At 49.0% G+C, this 18,388-nt stretch overlaps 1 protein-coding gene across 8 annotated transcripts in view; it reads right to left on the reverse strand.

Annotated features, from left to right (window-relative positions):
* MYRIP (myosin VIIA and Rab interacting protein) overlaps positions 1 to 18,388 on the reverse strand; it is a 366,936-nt gene that overhangs the window by 93,525 nt on the left and 255,023 nt on the right. For all 8 annotated transcript variants that reach the window (XM_053221635.1, XM_053221639.1, XM_027040749.2 and 5 more), the window contains one exon: positions 4,857 to 4,993. In XM_053221635.1, coding sequence (XP_053077610.1) covers positions 4,857 to 4,993 — 137 coding nt within the window. The remainder of the gene's footprint in view (positions 1 to 4,856; positions 4,994 to 18,388) is intronic.

Consider the following 18,388-nt stretch of genomic DNA (forward strand, 5'->3'; position numbering starts at 1 on the left):
CAGCTACCTTCACGAAACAAGCCATTAGTGGGTAGCCTGTCATGGCGACTCAGTCTGACCATATATCGTTCTCGGTGTTTGTGTTTTTTGCCCAGCCTTTCATAATATATATGAAGCCCATTTATTCTAGCTCTGTGACCCTGAGGATGTGGCTTTGTCTTTCTGGGTCTCAGTGTCCTCACTTACGATGTAAGGCTTTAAGGTAAGTTATCTCTGCAGACCCTAAGCTACAGATCTTAGTGCAACTATTTCACTGTGGCGTGGCTACAGCCAGTACTCATTCATCCATCCAGCCAAGAGTCCACAAGCACCTACTAGATGCCTGGCTCTGGGCTGGGTGTTAGGGTATACTGGTGAGCAAAGCCAGAAATCCTTGTTGCCCTGACCAATTGGATAGTCTAGTGGGAAAGAATTCATCAAAGATTTATGTAAGTCAATGTAAAATTATAGATACGTTAAGTGCCCTGACTGGGTGCTTCATAGTATGGTGGACGTGTCTAACAGGGACAGTGAGTCACCAGGCAGAGGGGTGGTGGGCAGGCGGGCAAACAGCATGCACAGGGAAGGCGGTGGGGGTAGCAGGTGCATCTGAGGACCGAAACAGGAGGCAGTGTGGCTGGGCTTGGAGACCCAGACCACACAGGGCATGGTGACCGTATCTTTATTTTTTGATCTTTATTCCAACAGCCACATGAATAGCCAGTGAAGCTTCCATGGAGGTGATCTGGTCAGATTTGCACGTCCAAGTGCACTCTGGCTACCATCGGGAGAACGGCTTGGTGGGGGCAGTGACGAAAGGCAGGGAGTGGAAGCCCTGAGTGCAGTGTGCTCTCGGTTGAGGGTCTCCGCCACCTACTGGGAAGAGCACTGAGGCAGGGCGGCAAGTGGGGGAATGTGCAGACCAGGAATGGTCTGGGAAACAGAGAGACCCGGGCATGTTTACAGATCAATAGGAAGGAACCAGTTAAGAGAGAGGCTGGCTTAGCAAGAAGGAAGGGATGCATGACCTTGAGACCTTCCTGGAAGGTGACAGGATCCAGTGTAGGGGTGCATACTACCTGCCCTGTGAAGGAGAAGGTGCGGTCATCTGCCGAGAGAATGGGGGAGGGTGGAGGGGGGAATGAGCAGAGAGAAGATCTAGAAATATCTTGGGGAGAATGAGCTGCCCAGAGGGCAAGCTCTTGCTCCGCATGATTTTGAACCTTCTAGTACAGCATCTCTCCCCCCCGTGTCCCTTTAAATTCACAGGTGGGATCTTTCAGTGTTATTTAGGAATGGCAGAAAGCGGCTGAATTGTTCTGGAAAGCACTGATGTGGCAGTCACACCAGGTCATCCTATCTTTCGTGAGTTGCAGGAACCTCTGATTTCACACGGCTCAGCATTTTCAAAAGACCACGTTTGTCAGTCAAATCCCAGATGAAGGATGTTACAGACCTTTACAGGAATCACATCCAAAATAGATATACAGTGTTCATGAATAAAAAGGCAGGGTTTATTTCTCCCATTTTATTTATCCCATAAACGCGTATTTATCCAATAAACGTTTATTCATCCAATAAACGCGTATGTTATTTATCCAACTGTCTAGAGATCAAGTACATTAATAACGACTACATTTATCATTTCATGTAGTGCCGCTTCTCTCTAGGGTAGCCATTAAAAATGTCATGCTCAATCTATCGGATGAATCAGGTGAGCACTCGTTACCACTGGACACTATATTTTTAAAAAATTTATTTACTTATGATCTGACCTCTCCAACTGGCCTGCTGGCTCTGGGATGGTAGGGTCTTGTCTGTCTTGTCACTCAAACCAGGTGGGCACACAGTAGGTGTTCAATACATGTTTGCTGCATGTTTATTAAAGGAATGAATACCTCTTAGATCTATCGGATGGAACCAACGGGTCTCCTTGTAGGCCTGGCCTATCCCGGTCACCTGATACGGGCTGTGGGAGGAGTAAGCCTAGCTTGGGAGGGCCGGAAGGACTGACGTGGGTGCAGGGCGGGCACCTGGTGGCTGACCCATAAGATTCTACGAACTCAATGAATTTTCAATGGACTGAGGGTGCTCAGGCCAACTACGCTGGTCCTGGGGGTGGAGAGGTTTCACAGGTACAAGGAGCTCCACCCTGAGAGTTCTGGAGCAGAGCACATGCCTTGCGTGCCGTAGATATTGCATGTTATGTTCTGACCATCACGATTCTGAAAATGAGTACCCTTTGCTGGAGCTGAAGATGGGCCCATCTTATTTAGAATGCTTGCTGCATAGGGCCGCCTGGGTGGCTCAGTTGGTTGAGCGTCCGACTTCAGCTCAGGTCATGATCTCACGGTCCATGAGTTCGAGCCCTGCGTCAGGCTCCATGCTGACAGCTCAGAGCCCTGAGCCTGCTTCGGATTCTGTGCCTCCCTCTCTCTCTAGCCCCTCCCCTGCTCATGCTCTGTCTCTCTCTGTCTCAAGAATAAATAGAAACATTAAAAAAAAAAAAAAAGAATGCTGCTTCACAAATTGTGGTCAGGTGCTCTCTGGGGCTCTCCATCTCGGCTGTGCCTTAACATACCCCATGGAGCTTTACAAAGTATCTGTACTGGGCTCACCTCCACAGAGTCGGAAGTACGTGGCTGAGCGTGGAAGATGACCCTGTCACTGGAAGGTGATTCTGGACTGAGTACGTACGGTTGGGATTGAGGAAGACAGGTAACCACAATGCAAGGGTGATGGGTGATAGGTGGGAGCTCATTGTGAGGGCGCCCCAGTCATTTGGCATAACCGGGAGGCCACGCGTGCCCTGGGGGATTTCCCTCTACTTGAGGCGTGACTGAATTTTCTAGGCGGTGTATAGAATAAATCCCATTGTTTCATGATCGCGGCTTATCAGCTTTGAACATGATCTCACAAACTGTTTCTTGTCCCCTGGTCTTCGCTTCTGTTAAACAGAAATCTTAGTTTAAATGGCGCCCTGAATCATGAAAGCAGCTGACTGGAATGCTTCAGCGAAGCGTCTTCGTACCCACAAAATGCTTTCAAGATTAAGCGAGTGCCACGCTGAGGACAGAAGATGTGTCAGGGGTTGAGCCACACTTTGGGGACACAGAGGTGATGAAGCTATTGCTTCACAGGGTTGAGCAGGAGAGAGGCGTGTAAAGCATTCCCTGAAGGCCCGGATGAAGGAAGTGGTGAATCCCGGAAGGCCCAGAACCCAGATCTGCCTCTATGGTGGCAGACAGCTACCCCCAGTGGATGGTTTTCCTCAGAAAGTGACGCGTGAAAATTTCAAAGCCCTGAGCTGGCCCGCTTGGGACGCATGTCTGCCTGAGCCACCCTTGGGGCCTGAGGGAGAGAGGGGAGGAGAGCAGACTTGTGGTCGGTTCTGTGGGATTCTCCACATGTTTGCTTTTCCCCTCGTCTTGCAGTAGGCAGTGGAGGTCTGAATTTGGTGACTGGTATAGGGGTACACCAAGCAGACCTGGGGGCGTATGTGAGAGAAAAGAAAGGATGAGATGCAGTCAAGTGAGCCAATAATATTCTGGAAACTTCCTGAGGTATTGAAAAACGACTGTTAACAGGATTCCTCTCAGGCTTTATTTCTTTTTTGGCCTCCATTCCTGGAGAAAAGGTTTTTCGAAAAACCAGCAAAGGGAAGATGAAAATAATCTGTGGAAACCTTCAGCGCTGCTCTCTTAGCTTAGGCTTCCTGAACGGTTTGAAAGATAGAGTCTAGCAACCACCACAAAAGGCCCTAATGATTCTCTGTGTTTAATGCGTCCTTTAATGCTTTACTCCCTCGTCTCAGTGGCTGGCATATTTTTAGATAAGACATGGCCATAGACTTTATTGAAAATACGACAATGTAAAATAATGACGGCGAAAAAGCTCCAGAATGAGACGGATGAGATCTTTTTTCCTTCCCTCTTTCTTGTGGATAAAAAGCATTTACCTGTGTCAGCAAAGTGTCGGAAAAAATCTGCCTTTAGATAGAAGGAAAAAAAAACAACAACAAACACCAGCCTTTTTTTGGAGGATACGCTGTTCATATTCTGACAACGATTTCTTTCTACCGGCTGGTGTAATAGAACTGAAGAATATAATTTCTCATTCTAATTACATTGGTTGTCTTAACTGTCTAAAAACAGCGAAGGTAGAATTACGGGAATTCTCTCTTCCTGGGAGAGAAGCCCGTACTTTCCTGACTCTCCCAACACATCAAGTTCTGGAACTGGCGCGAGTAGAATTTTGGGGTAGGAGGGCAGGGAAGTGGAGGGCATACCTCGGAGTACAGACTAGTCTATGTGATCAAACAAAGAGCACTTTCTGACGTTTTAATCGTTAGGGGGAGACGACCCAGAATCTTTGATTTCTAGGGATCTAGAATTAATATGTGCACAACACGCAGAAATACTTTGGTCTTCTTTTTTAAATGTTAATTTATTTATTATTTTGAAGGGGGAGAGGGGCAGAAAAAAGAGAGAGAGAGAGAGAGAGAGAGAGAACCCCAAGCAGGCTCCATGCTTTGGGCACAGAGCCCGACTCAGGGCTCGAACTCACCAACTGTGAGATCACGACCTGAGCCGAAATCAAGAGTCGGACACTTAACTGACAGAGACACCCAGGGGCCCCAATACTTTGGTCTTCTCAGCACATTCGACAGCCCAGTGGGGATGCTGGCATGGGGTAACTCAAACTTAACAGAATCTTTGGTATTTAGCCTCCTACTTCTGATCCTCATTGGGGCCAGATAGTTAAGCAACTTTCTTGGTCCCAGTTGAGTGTGGCCGGTGTCGGGGGCCTCCCAGCCCGGCCTCCTTCCATCCCACCAGCCCCGCAAAGACTCCCAGAGCAGAGCACCGCCCACGTACCTAGAATATCGAAGCACGCCCCGCTCTCCAGCCGGTGTTTCCTGTACAGGTTCTTCAAGACCTTAGCACTGCCGAAGCGTTTGAAGCGACTCTTTACGTTATTGTAGAACCATTCCAGAGACTGGGTCCTCAGAAGCCTGCGGAAAACACAGAATTAGAAAACAAAATCAGAATTAAAAACTGGAGTGATTAAAATGGTGGGTAGCCAAAGGTGCCGTGATACTCCGCAGCGTCTTCCATCAAGACGTGCAGCTGCCTTCTCCACTCTCGAGTCCGGGCTGGTGCGCGTGTGTGACTTGTTCGGACCGCGGAGATGGGTGGGTGTGACACTGCAGATCTTGAGCCTTACGGTGACCTCTCTTGCCGCTCCTGGAGATCCTGCACCCTGTGACCACGCGAGCAAGCCCAAGCTGGCCTTCGGGGTGCCCACGGACACTTGGCCCAAATCACCCCTTCCGCCTCAGGCAATGACCGGCCCATCTCAGACAGGTGAGCGAGGGAAAAGGTGACAGGGACCTGGCGAGTGACAGGAGTGATGGCAGCCAGGAGGACAGCAGCGAGGATGAGGTCCAGGCCACCCGGACAAAGAGATACTCAGCAGCGGTGTGGATTCAGAAGATGAAAGAGCTGACTCTTTCATCTGTGATGAGGACACAGGCCAGCCTGTGGCAGTGATGGGGGGTGGCCAGGGGAGCTGCAGCCACAGCCGGAGCCACAGTACCAGTCTCACCCCCAGGGGCAGCGAGCACTCAGCCCAGGAGGCCGGCAGTGAAGCCACAGCTTTGGATTCCAGGCACAGTGACCGAGTCCCGGGGCCCCCGGGACTGGCGCCGACACGATTACTGTGCACAGAAACGCCTGTTTCCAGCGGTCTCTTTGTGAGCCCTCCGCTTTGTTCGTTTTCCTCCCCTCCTCCAAACCTTGGCTGTTATTAAAGCCAGTCTCTCTTTAAACAAATAAACAATTGACTGGAGATGCATGAGTGGCCTGAAGAAGGACCAGCAGACCAAGCATGCACCTGAGCCCATCCAAACAGCAAGTGGATAAATGCTGGCCATTTTAAGCCACTGACTGATACACCTGCTTAATAGCAGGCTTTGTATGTGATACTCCTGTTGCACTGACAACACCTCTCACTCAGCACGAGAGAGACAAGATTCTCCAGCCACTTATGCATTCAGCTGGGAGCATGGAGGGAAAGCAGTTTCTTGGGCAGTGCTGGAACGGTGGGTCCAGAACACTGAGAAGATGCTTCTCTCTTTTTTTAATTTTTAAAAAAATTTGTAAGAAAGTTTATTTATATTTGAGAGACAGAGCTTGAGCGGGGGAGGGGCAGAGTGCGAAGGACACACAGAATCCAACGCAGGCTCCAGGTTCCGAGCTGTCAGCACAGAGCCTGTGCACGATCATGATATCGTGACCTGAGCTGAAGCTGGACGCCCAACCGACTGAGCCACCCGGGCGCCCCTCTTTTTAAAATTTTTTAAAGTTTATTTATTTATTTTGAGAGAGAGCAAGACAGCGAGCAGGGGAGGGGCATAGAGAGAGGGAGAGAGAGAATCCCAAGCAGGGTCTTGCACCACCAGCACAGAGCCTGATGAGGGGCTCAAACTCACGAACCGTGAGATCATGACCTGAGCCAAAACCAAGAGCCGGATGCTTAACTGACTGAGCCACCCAGGTGCCCCCAAGATGCTTCTCTTTTTGGCTTGATGACATATTTCTAAGTCCCTTCCATTTCAAGACTAGCTTTTACTGTTACTTTTATTATGAATGTAATAACACATGCTCACTTGAGAGAATTCAGAAAAGCGAAACGAACATAAAGGCCTCTAATTCAATGGATGAACAAGCACATCTGTATCTACTCTTCCTCCCCAGATGCCATTAAAATGGGAGAAGATACCCAAAGGGAAAAATCTACACAAACGAAGAATAGGGGTGAGAGCAAAACACCAGAGATTTTGACATATTTCTGGAAAATCGAAAGTCGACGATAGCATGAACGTAAGAGAGAATTCTGTCCTCCAGACAGGTACAGGATCTGGGCCTCCTGGACCGAGGGGTCCAACTTGGAGCTGGCTTGTGCCAAGAGCAGCACTGGCTGTGAGACAGAATTCAGAAAGCTGATCTAATGGCTGCATACACGACAGTGAGGCCTCTCGGTCTCCATCCCAATTCCTAATCAAATGGACAACTGGTCCAGGGATGCTTTGTCCTTAGGCCCCAAACGAAAACAGTCCTGTAATAAAATTGGACAATCTACTTGAAGAAGACTAGGGCTTGAATACAAGGGTCACACCTGCAGTGAAACCTTCCTTGGGCAGCTTTGGAAGAGTGTCCCCCCCCCCCCCCCCAACACCTGCCCACCAGATCCTGTCCATCTACCTGAAGATGGGCCTGGCTGACAAACTTGGAGTTGTCAGTCAGCACATCACCCCCTGTTCAAAGGACAGGTCTGCTGGGAATACTAGCCTATCCATGTTAGCCATCTTTATTAATCAGCCAAGTCCTTCGTTAAAAAATATGAATAGACAACCAGAGATCACTAGAAATTTGAAACAATCCAATGGATTGGGAAAGAAGGACCAAGAGAAACTAAGAGGGAACTTTTAAAAAGAGAAATGAAGGTAATCTAGGGTAATGAAAATCGCTCTAAACATTCTAATAAATAACAGTGATTTGAAACGACACTGTACCTCATCCATATAACGAGACTACGTGGTGTGAAAAGTAAGTAATCAGGCAATAATAGTTTCTTGGACACAGAACCTATGATTGGTGAAATCTTCCAGAATGCAGAGCAAGAAGTCAAAAAGATAGGACTTATCGGAGAAAGGAACATGAGGATCAATTCAGTGGGCTCAGCATCTAACAGGATTCCAGGAAGGGAGAAGAGGAAAGAAAAAACATCAGATATATAACAGAATAAAAGGGGCCCAAGCTAAGAAAGGCAAAGGTATTTAGGTTAAGAGTCTACCAAAGGCCAAGCAGAATAAATTAAATACCAAACAAAACACAGCAGACAATCCTACCTACATACATCTAAGATTCAGACCCTCAAAAAGATGAGGCTTTGAAGGCTTCCAGACAGAAAAAAAGGGCATTTTTGCAAATGAACAAAAATATGAATGACATTAACATTTGAAATCTATAACACCGAATGCAAGGAGACAATGGAGCATGGGTTTCCTAAGCCCAGAGAAGAAATAACAGGAACTCAGAATTCTATGTTCAAACTGTCATCGGAGGAGGGCCCAATAAAGGTATCTTCAGCCATGCAAGATCTCAGAAAGTTTATGTGCTTTCTGGGAGGAAAAAAATTCTTAAGGTAAACCATAGGAGAGTGAAAAAACCATCTAAGAAAGAGGAAATCACGGCCCTCTAGAAAGAGGGAGTCGGTGCAGGGATCCAATGGGCAGAAGTCTCAGCGGGTATGAAAGGCAGCAGAGCAGGTATGAAAGGCGGGCAGTGCAAACAGGCCATTCAATAAGCGCATAATAAAGAGGCCAAATGAATGTAGAGAGATGCTGAAGAAGGAGGCACATCTTTCTTTTGGCAATAAGAATAAAGAAAGATAATTAGAAGCCCCAGGGAAAACAAAAACAAAACTCAAACAGCAGCTCTAGAAAGCGACGGTCTAATCAGGAAGCACATTCAAGGCCGTCAGATTCTGCCAACTAACGAACCAGAAGAGGCAAACGACTCGTGGCCCGGGTTCGTGGCCAAGGATCACATTTCCTTCTCTCTGCAGACTTCACGACAAGACTCTGGTCTATAGCAAATTGTATATATTGTATTACATATATAATATATGCATTATAATTTTATATGTATAATGAAAACACCATTTTACTTTTCACACTCTGTTTATAGACAAAGCATGAAAGGCCCTCCCTGTCAAGACGTTTGCATTTTTTGCTGAAAGCGAAACCAAGTCATCAGCTGGCCTGAAAGAAAGCCCGGATGCAGAGAGAGGCAGGAACAACACAGACGGCTCACAGAGGCTAACTTCCTCATCTTGCACAGTGGGGTCCAAACCGGCTTCTCGAATATATGGACAACAATCATGGTTTAAATATGTCATGTAAAGTGACAGAGGCCACCGGGTATTAATAAAACCTTGGGGGGAGGGGAAAGAGGTAGCAAGGACATGGGCCAGGCATGAAAGTCTAAAGTTGACGAGTCAAGAAATGGTAAGATCAACACGTTAGTTAGAATTTTAGCAGTAACCCCAAGGAATGTTTACAGGTGACTGCTTGGGGCATTGGGACTTGGCATGTTGCTGGGGGCATGAGATCCTTTAACTTTCATATCATTTTATATTGCTTGAATTCTTTTTTAACCAGGTACATGCATTAACGTAAGAGCACTGAAATAAAAACAAAAGGGGTGTCTCGGTCAGGTGGGTGGCTCAGTCAGTTAAGTGTCCAGCTCTTAATTTCAGCTCAGGTCGTGATGTCACAGTCATGAGCTCGAGCCCCATGTTGGGCTCTGTGCTGGTCGTGGAGCCCGCTCAAGATTCTCTCTCTCCCTCCCCCTCTGACCCTCTCCCCAGCTCATGCTCTCAATCTCTCTTTCTCTCTCTCTCAAAAAAAAAAAACATAAGTAAAAGAAGATTTTTTAAAAAATCACCCCAAAGTCTTACCACTGGAACTTGACATCTGAAGTGTTTGTTATGGACTGAAAGTCTATATCCCCACAAAAGTCCTATGTTGAAACCGAATCCCTGATGTGATGTTACCTGCGGGTGGGGGGCTTTGGGAGGTGGGGCCCTCATGAACGGGATGGTGTCACTATAAAAGAGACCCTAGAGTGTTTCGTCCCCTCTCCTACCGTGGGAGGACACAGCGAGAAGCCGGCCATCTATGAGCTGGGAAGCGGCTCCTGGCCAGACACCAAGTCTGCCCGTGCCTTGATCTTGGCCTTCCCGGCCTCCAGGACTGTGAGACATACGTTCCTGTTGTTTAGAAGTCACTCAGTCTGTGGCATTGTATGATAGCCGCTGGGAACAGGTGGTATGTGTGGGTGTGTATGTGTGTGCACACGTGTGTGCATGCACGCCTAACGCAACACACATGGGGAAGACAGTGTCGGTCTCAAGTCTGTTGGTGCAGAAGGGGCCCCAGGGCCAGTGTTGCTCTGAGGGACCACGTTTAAGAGGGAGGAAGCTCCTCCCCCTTCCGATAAAGCCCAGCCAACAAAAGCTGTGGGGCAGCATCAGTGCAGCCACCAAGAGTACCCAGGAGGCAGTGAGGGTGGCAGTGGAGGGGCACCCCTCCTAAAAGGCTCAGGACTTCACTGAAGAGAAGTTCTGGACGGGCTTGCTCCTGAGCACATGCGAGGGACCTCCAGTACATGTAATATGCACACTGTCTTTTCTTAATTTGTTTTTAACGTGTATTCATTTTTTGAGAGAGAGAGGGAGAGAGAGAGACAGAGCCTGAGTGGGGGAGGAGACACAGAATCCAAAGCAGGCTCTGTCAGCACAGAGCCCGACGCGGGGCTCGAACTCACGAACCGTGAGATCATGACCTGAGCCGAAGTCCGACGCTTAACTGACTGAGCCACCCAGGCGCCGCCCCCCACCCCCACCCCGACACTGTCTTTTAAGTAACAAGGGATCACAATGACTTCGATCCCGCAGATGCCTTCAGAGCTCAGTCTGTCACTTCATTCAAGTCTCGGCACAAACGTCACGCCCTTGTGAGGCCCTGCCTGGCCACTTTGGCTAGAATACCACGACCACACCAACACGTCTTGTATCGCTCACCTTTTCTCTCTCCGTTTTCCCACAGACTACTTCTCTGCCCCTCATGTGTCATTATATATAATTGTACAGAGTTACTTACAAGTTAATATGTTGATGCATTAATTAATGATTGTTAAATTGCTCATGATTTCTTTCTCCTTTCCAACAGAACGTAATAAGCTCATGGGAAACAGGTTTTTTTTTTCCCACTCCTGTATCCTAAGTGCCTAGACTCACCGTGTGCACACAGCGGACACTCAATAAAATCCGGTGAGTGAGGGACACACACTGTGCTAACCTACTGTTTTCACTTGCTATTCCTGATTGAGTTCAATGTCCTTAAACAGTCTTCCCCCACGGCACCTTTGGCAGTCCCAGGGTTCTCCGCGGTTTGGATGCAGCCTGCTTTACGTAACTGATCTCCTATCTTCGCACGTTGAATTTTTCCCCATTTTGTTTTCTATTAACAACAATTCTATGACACGTATGTTGGCAGCTATGGTTTCACACAGCCACGATTGTGGATTCTAGGAGAGGAATCACTGGGCTCACAGATATCAATCTTTCATAAAGTTTGTACCAGAAAGCTTGCTCCTCACCTGGGCGTGAGATTCTAAAATCCTCAACGTGGCCTCACATTGAAAAGAAAGCCCCAGAGGAGTGGCTGATGGCTCCGTGCAAAGCCCACCTGTGGTCCCTATGTGCAGCCCAGGACGGAAGGCAAGCATCACCTCCTCCGCACTCCGGTTTGACCCCCAAGAGGGCATTTAGAGGCTGGTCTCCACTGAAGGGAAAAAAGCAGCTATCCAACAGCACGTACCAAATGTGTCATCCCTTTTATTTAAAACTGCATGATATCACCCGTATCATTGCTATTAAAACAAATGGACACGGTTATGCGAGTGCTTGTCTTAGGCACTGTGCCAAAAGCTTTCCTCGAATCCTTTTATTTAATTCACAGAGCATAGCACGGGGAGTTAAGACCATGCGTGCTGGCCCAGGGATTTGCTACCTGTGTGGGTGCTGAGCAAATTCCTGTCTGTAAGCCTCAGTTTTTTCGTCTATAAGATGGGGATGACAGTAACCACCTCGTAAGGCGGTTTGAGGATTAAATGATAGAACACAAGCAGTAAGTTGCCTGGCGAAACGTGATTTCTTAAGACAGCTCGGTGATTTCTTAAGACAGCTCCACAAGGGCGAGCCTCATTGGGATAGATGGTTAAGTCGAGATGTAGTAAGATTGACTGTGTCGCCCAAAGGAGCAAAGCGCGTCAGCAGGGATTCAAAACAGGAGCTCAACCATGCAGATGTGCTCGCCATGGGCATTCAAAGGGAAGAGAGATTGGCTCTCCTTAGTGCATTTTCCTGTAGCATTTTCATTTACTACAAAGAATAACTGTCATTTAGTTTAGCATCTGTCACTTTTATCAAAAACCTATACAGCTATTTTCAGAATAAACACTAACATGGCAGACAGGAAAAAAGTACTGAAGACTTTGTCCTTGGAAACCATAACATCTGGGCTTACGATTTATTTGATAGTTTTAAAAGCACAAACGGAATGTGACTCTAGAAATGTTCTCCAGGCCACATCCCCGGTGCACTGCCCTGCTCTCCGAGCCGTCGACCATCACAAAGGACCTGTTGGTGGCTCAGCAATGTGGCTGAGGGTCCACAATGGTCCTGTTGGGGGATGGTTGTTACTGTGCTCCACATTCCTTTGACCAAAGGACATTCCCTGTCCTTTTGGGACACTCACCCTTCCCTCCTAATGGAGGGTAAGTTGTTCTGGAAAACCTAGCGCCCCTTCCCCTCGCTCCCCCCTGCCAACATCGCCCTGGTCATCATGTGGGTGGTCACACGACACAGAACAGCGAACCCAGGTCAAGATGGAGGTTTTTGCTGCTGCTCTTGGAAGGCGGGGTGCTGCCCTTCTGCTGGGCTGGCCCCACAGAGGAAGGAAAGCCCAGAACTGCTGGGGCCATCCCGCCCATCACTTGGGGGGATATTTGTGGTCTTCTGGACAGAAGCAGATCTGATGTTGGAAAGGGACAGGATCCTGCTGCTACACTTCAAACACGTGTATCTCCTCAAGCCCAAGGTCAAGCCCTGGACTCGTCTATTACATGAGCCAGTAATTTCCCTCTCTTACACCTTTTGGAATTGGTTTCCCTTATTGGCAACCAAGAGTCTTCATACCTCAAGTATACAAAAGGATGAGCTCTTTCCTCCCTGGTTATACCCAAACTTTTGGCATTCAGAAGCGTGTTAATGACCTCTACAGTGGAAGCCCCAGTGTGCTCAAGTCTTGGAGTGGGACCAGGGCACCGCCCTGGGCTGCTGGGAGGTGGGAGGCCAGCACCGAATCCTTGGAGAATGACTGTCAAAACCACAGCCTGATTTGGGAGCAGAAAGCTTTTCTCTTACAAAGTGATGTGTTTTAGACTATGTTTTGACTTAGCGTTACCGTGGAGAGCTTTCCTGGAAGTCAGGCAAAGCTCGGTCAGGATGACCTTCATTTCATATTAGCATTCTTATCTCACTTATTTAAAATCTCAGGGCCCAGAGGAAACTCATGGGACGCACGTGATTCGTGGGGGAGGGGGCTGTGAGGATGCCAGCACCAGCGGGGACTGGGTAAATGTGCTCCTGGGGGCTCCCTGGTCTCAGGGAGGCTGGAGACCTCAGGGTAGTCCAGTCTCCAGCCTCCACCTGAACGAAACATGACTGCAGGCAAGAGCGGACGGGAAGGAAGGAAACTCGTGTCGGCATCCTGCTCGAGTGGAAGGCAGAATGGAATCCTGTGCATGCATGTGGACTCCTTCACTTGTCCACTCACCCATTCTTTAATTCCCTCGCTATTTCTTGCGTGCCCCCTGGGGCAGGCACCGTGCCAGGGATATCGGCGGTCACACACAGATAAGGCGGCTACCCCTCAGTGCTGCCAGACTAATCTCAAAGAGTGCCAGGTGCATCATGAGACGGGATCAAAAGGAAGCCAAAGGTATCTCAGGAGTGGCCGGACATAGGCTTTGGCTTCTGGATTATTCCCACCGGTGGATGCGACACTACGTGTAGAGGAGAGGAGACGTAGGCAGGGGTGGGAGCCACCCTCCTGGTGACGAGGCTTGCCAACAGCTTCCCAACCCGGAACCGTCCAGAGGGACCCTGCTTGACTTCCCTGGCTTATTCTGTAAACGATCCCGCGTTATCCCTAAGAATGTTTGCACAGCGATTCTCAGCACGCTGTAGTTTCACCAACTTAAGTGTGAACGTTTCTTTAAATACTAAAGAGTTTTAAAAGTCAGCAGCGAACCTTTCAACTTCAGCAATACAACATAGTCAGAATTGATTACTTTTGGTCCTGGGAGCTACTTCGTCCTCTGGAAAATGTGATACTAATGGTACCTTGCAAGGCTGGAGGGAGAATTAAATAACTCAGCCCAGGGTGCTCAGAGAAAGGGCAGGCCCACGGTGCCAGCTGAGCCTGATGTGAGTGGACACATCTTTGGGGCATGGCCTCCCACGTCCGTATTCACTAAACGCTGCAAACGCGTGATCCCGTGTGGGGCATGTGCTTTGATGGGGATGATGGCACTGTCTATTGGCAGGAGGGTTTCCCCCCAGATGCACCTGCTCTTGGAGATGCTGATAAGCCCCTCCTCTGGCACCCCATCGTCCCTTCCTACTCCGCTCCCATGTTGCAATGAGAGATGTTACCGATAAGGCAGAAAACAAGACTGGGCACGACAAACTACTTAGGTGATGCGACTAACCATATGCCACAGGGGTATGCCTGGACTTGTCCTCCAAGACCTCATAGACCTGTCAGGACAAGAAGGTGCCCAAGGGCCCGAGGCCATGGGTGTGGCCACCTTACTATGAAGCTCCCGAAGTAGTGAGTGAGTGAGTACTGGGCCCCAGGACAGGCTGGGTGAGCCCCTCGAGTTACACTGGGGAAGCACAGCACTGTGGAAAGAGCTGTTCGAATTCAAGGGAAGCACAGTCCGAATTCTGGTTCTCCTGCCGTCCTGCGAGGTCACTCCGCCTCTTGGTGCTTTGGCCCCCTCTGCAAAGTAGCCAGAGAGGTGACGTGACAAACAAAAGATGCAGCATGTGCCGATTGCGGCAAAAACCCACCTCAGGCAAGTCACTTAACCTCCCCCTGCCTCCGTTTCCTCACCTGTAAAATGGGGATAAGCACGACAACCGTAGCGCGTAGGGAGCAGCTGACGGGCAAATCCAAGTCAAGTGCTCAGCCCTGACACAACTCAACCGCTGTCCTCACTGAGTTCGAGGCGCTTCAAAAGAAGTGTATGTAGAGGAAGAGGGTCAGGTGTCCCACTCTGAGAGGGTGACAAGAGAGCGGGGTGTGACAGTGAGGGGGTGCAGGGTAGGCAGACAGGTCAGGAGCCCTGTTCCAGGCTGGACCGACAGAGGGAGGTAGGACGGAATGCCACCTCCCATCAGAAAGAAACATGAGCACCCCACCTTCACAGACAGACGCGCCCAACTTCCTCCCCCGGCCCCTAATGGTCTGTTCTGTCTTTGAGGAGACTGATGCTTCCTTATAAAGTGCTCGCAGGAGGAGTGCGTGTGTCCCCGATGGTCTGGCAGTTTCACTCTTGGAATCTCCCCAGAGAAGCACTCACAGGTGTCCTCAGGGGTATTCCCTGAAAAAAAAAACCCGTGAACAGCCTTGGCTCATTCATTCATTCCTTGTTCATTCACTCACTCGTACATCAAATACAAATTCATTCATGAGCACCCACCACACGCCAGGTGCTGGGGTGAGCACCGTATCCTGCAACGGACAAAATGGACAAGGTTTCAGACATTCTAGGTGGAGGAGACAGGAAGTGCAAAGGCCCTGGGGCCTGGTTTGCTTCCAATATCTGAATGACAATAACAAAGAGGTAACTGTCTGGAGGGGAGTGAACAAAGTGAGAAGTCCGTCAATGAGAGAATGGTTAAGTAAACTGCAGTTTATTCATTCCACAAAAGATTAAAAGATTACACAGTGATATTAAATGGATGAGCCAGATCTACCTTATCAACATGTTTAATCTATAAAACAAACTTCAGAACCCTATGGGCTGATCATGCCATTAACGTAAGTTGGAAGCATCACATAAAGTGACTATGTGTATGTGTATATATAGTTATATATAAGTTGCAAAAGTGAATTATCTGTATGGGAACAATGTGTCCAATTTCAAGGAGAGAAGGGTTTGGAGTCAGAGAGGGCTCACAACGGAGCTTCAACAGAGTCAGTAATATCTCATCTCCATAAAATCTGTTCTTTTTTTTAATGTTTATTTGTTTTGAGAGAAAGAGAGAGAGAGTAATGTTTATCTGTTTTGAGAGAGAGAGAGAGAGAGAGAAAGAGAGAGGTCGTGAGCAGGGGAGGGGCAGAGAAAGAGAGAGAGAGAGAGAGAGAGAGAGAGAGAGGATCTTAAGCAGGCTCCACACAGCCAGTACAGACCTGGATGCAGGGCTCGAACTCACAAACTTTGAGATCATGACCTGAGCTGAAATCAAGAGATGGACACTTAACCAGTTGAGCCACCCAGGCGCCCCACCGTAAAACCTGTTCCGGCGGGGTCCATGAGGGCTGCCCCATCAGGACTGGCCCATGGGTGTCTTTTGTAGCCTGCCGGGAACTTTGGAGTAGGCCTGGAGCAGTCCACAGTATAAACACAAGAAAACCCAGCAGAATCCGCAACACATACCTTGCCACCTATCGTCCTCATTCTTAAGAAAACCTCATCCAACCTCTTCATCTGTTCTCTAAGCACAAACCTTTATTGGAGCACTTTCCGGCGCTGTTTTCATAAATTATTTTAGGACCTGTCATCACTGCTAAGTTAAGTGTCCACTAAGAGAAGAAGCCTCTGCAGACACACTTCACGGTCTGCACTATGATGCTGCGTCTCCTAAGATGATCTCCGCGAAGAGAACAAGAATATATTGCTTCGGGTTTTCTTTCCTTTTTTTTTTTTGTAAACCCCAACCATAACCGGCTCTTAAGTTGTTATCTTTCCTGGCTTCGCAGGAGGGTTCTTAGTCTGCGGGTGGATGAATTCTTGTTTTTCTGGTTGACTCAACAGACATCACTTTCTTTAAAGCTCCCTTGTGCCCTGCACTGCAGATCTCATGCCCTCTACCTTCCTCCTCATGCTACGACCGTAGGCACCCCCCCAGCACAAGCTCTACGTTCTCCCCAGCACGGAAAACTGTGTGGGCTGCACAGTGACCTCTGACCCCACGCCATCGGCCCGTCAACGTTTGCTAATCCCCACCATGAACCAATGGCCCATTAGCCACAGGAGTCTCCCCACGGCTGTGTGTCAGCCCCAACAAAACCCAATTTGCCGCCAGGCCCCAAGGAAGGAGGGCTGGTCTGGGATGGGAGAATGTGTCCACGTCCAGACTGGACCGCGAGCCCATGCTGTGTGACGTCACGGGCTCAGCCGCTGGACACCGTGCCTGTCTCTGCGCATGGCCCCGGTGTAGTGTGGGGTCGGGTAAAGATTCTGCACCATCCCTGGGGACAGCCTGCGGTGGTTCAACCCTCTTGGACGGCCCGTGTTCCAACCAGGAAGGAAGGGCTGGACGGCAACCTCACGCACCCAGGGTCGGGCTTCCTGAAGAGTCTGTCTGGTGTCAGACTCTCTGGGGGGGTCCACACCCAGAGGGAACTGGGGTTTCTTCTTGGTCTAGCCCTGGCCCAGGAAGATATCTAACTGTGGTCTTATGGTTTCCACTCCCCCAGCTGTGGGGCTTCTGGGAAATTGGTCTGCCGCCCAAGTAGTCTAGCTCTGGACGTATTAAAGTGTGACAGCGTCTGGTTCTCAAAGTCACAGGTGGGCACAGAGGAGGGCTAGGAGAGGAGGCAGCTGCAGTCAGAGCTGAGCACCTCCTGGTCCACAGCCACGGGGCCCAATCTTTTCAGTCTGAAAAGTGGGGGCAGGAGGGGGTAAGTACATTTGTTTGGGAAACTCGTGTGTTTTTTTTTAAGTTTATTTATTTTGAGAAAGAGAGAGCACACTAGGGGCAGAGAAAGAGGGAGAGAGAGAGAATCCCAAGCAGGCTCCACGCTGTCAGCACAGAGCCTGATGCAGGGCTCAAACCCACGAACCGTGAGGTCATAACCTGAGCCGAAATCAGGAGTCAGACACTCAACCGAAGGAGCCACCCAGGCGTCCAGGGGAACATCTTGGATGACAACGGGGCACCCGCTTGGAGTCAAGTTCTCTTCTGCGGCTAAAGTCCAACCAAAAGATGGCGCTCCTTTCCTGCAGCTACGGAGAATCAACAACATATTTTGTGCATTCTTTGAAGCCTTTTTCCCCATTTTCTCTCTGCCCTGTCTCATTATCCTGCGTCATGATGTCTTCACTAATTCCCCACTTAAGGAAGGCATCAGGAAGAAACTGGCAGTTCCATAGTCATTAAGGAAACTGATCTCTTAAAAATGATATAAGCCCAGTTTAAATGGATTTTTGCCATCATTTATCGAGAGCCTCCTCAATCCAGGCTTTTTCAAATGGAGTGTTTTTTGCATGGAGAGAATTCTTGCTGCTGTGTCTAGAAACTCAGAACAGCCCCTTCCCACAAAGTAGAAGATTTACAGAAGTTCTCATTTAAAAAAAAAAAATTAGGGGAGGGGCGCCTGGGTGGCTCAGTCGGTTAAACGTCCGACTTTGGCTCAGGTCATGATCTCAAGGTCTGTGAGCTCGAGCCCCATGTTGGGCTCTGTGCTGACAGCTCAGAGCCT

The sequence above is a fragment of the Acinonyx jubatus genome, chromosome C2 (genome assembly GCF_027475565.1).
Source record: "Acinonyx jubatus isolate Ajub_Pintada_27869175 chromosome C2, VMU_Ajub_asm_v1.0, whole genome shotgun sequence".
Lineage (NCBI taxonomy): Eukaryota > Metazoa > Chordata > Mammalia > Carnivora > Felidae > Acinonyx > Acinonyx jubatus.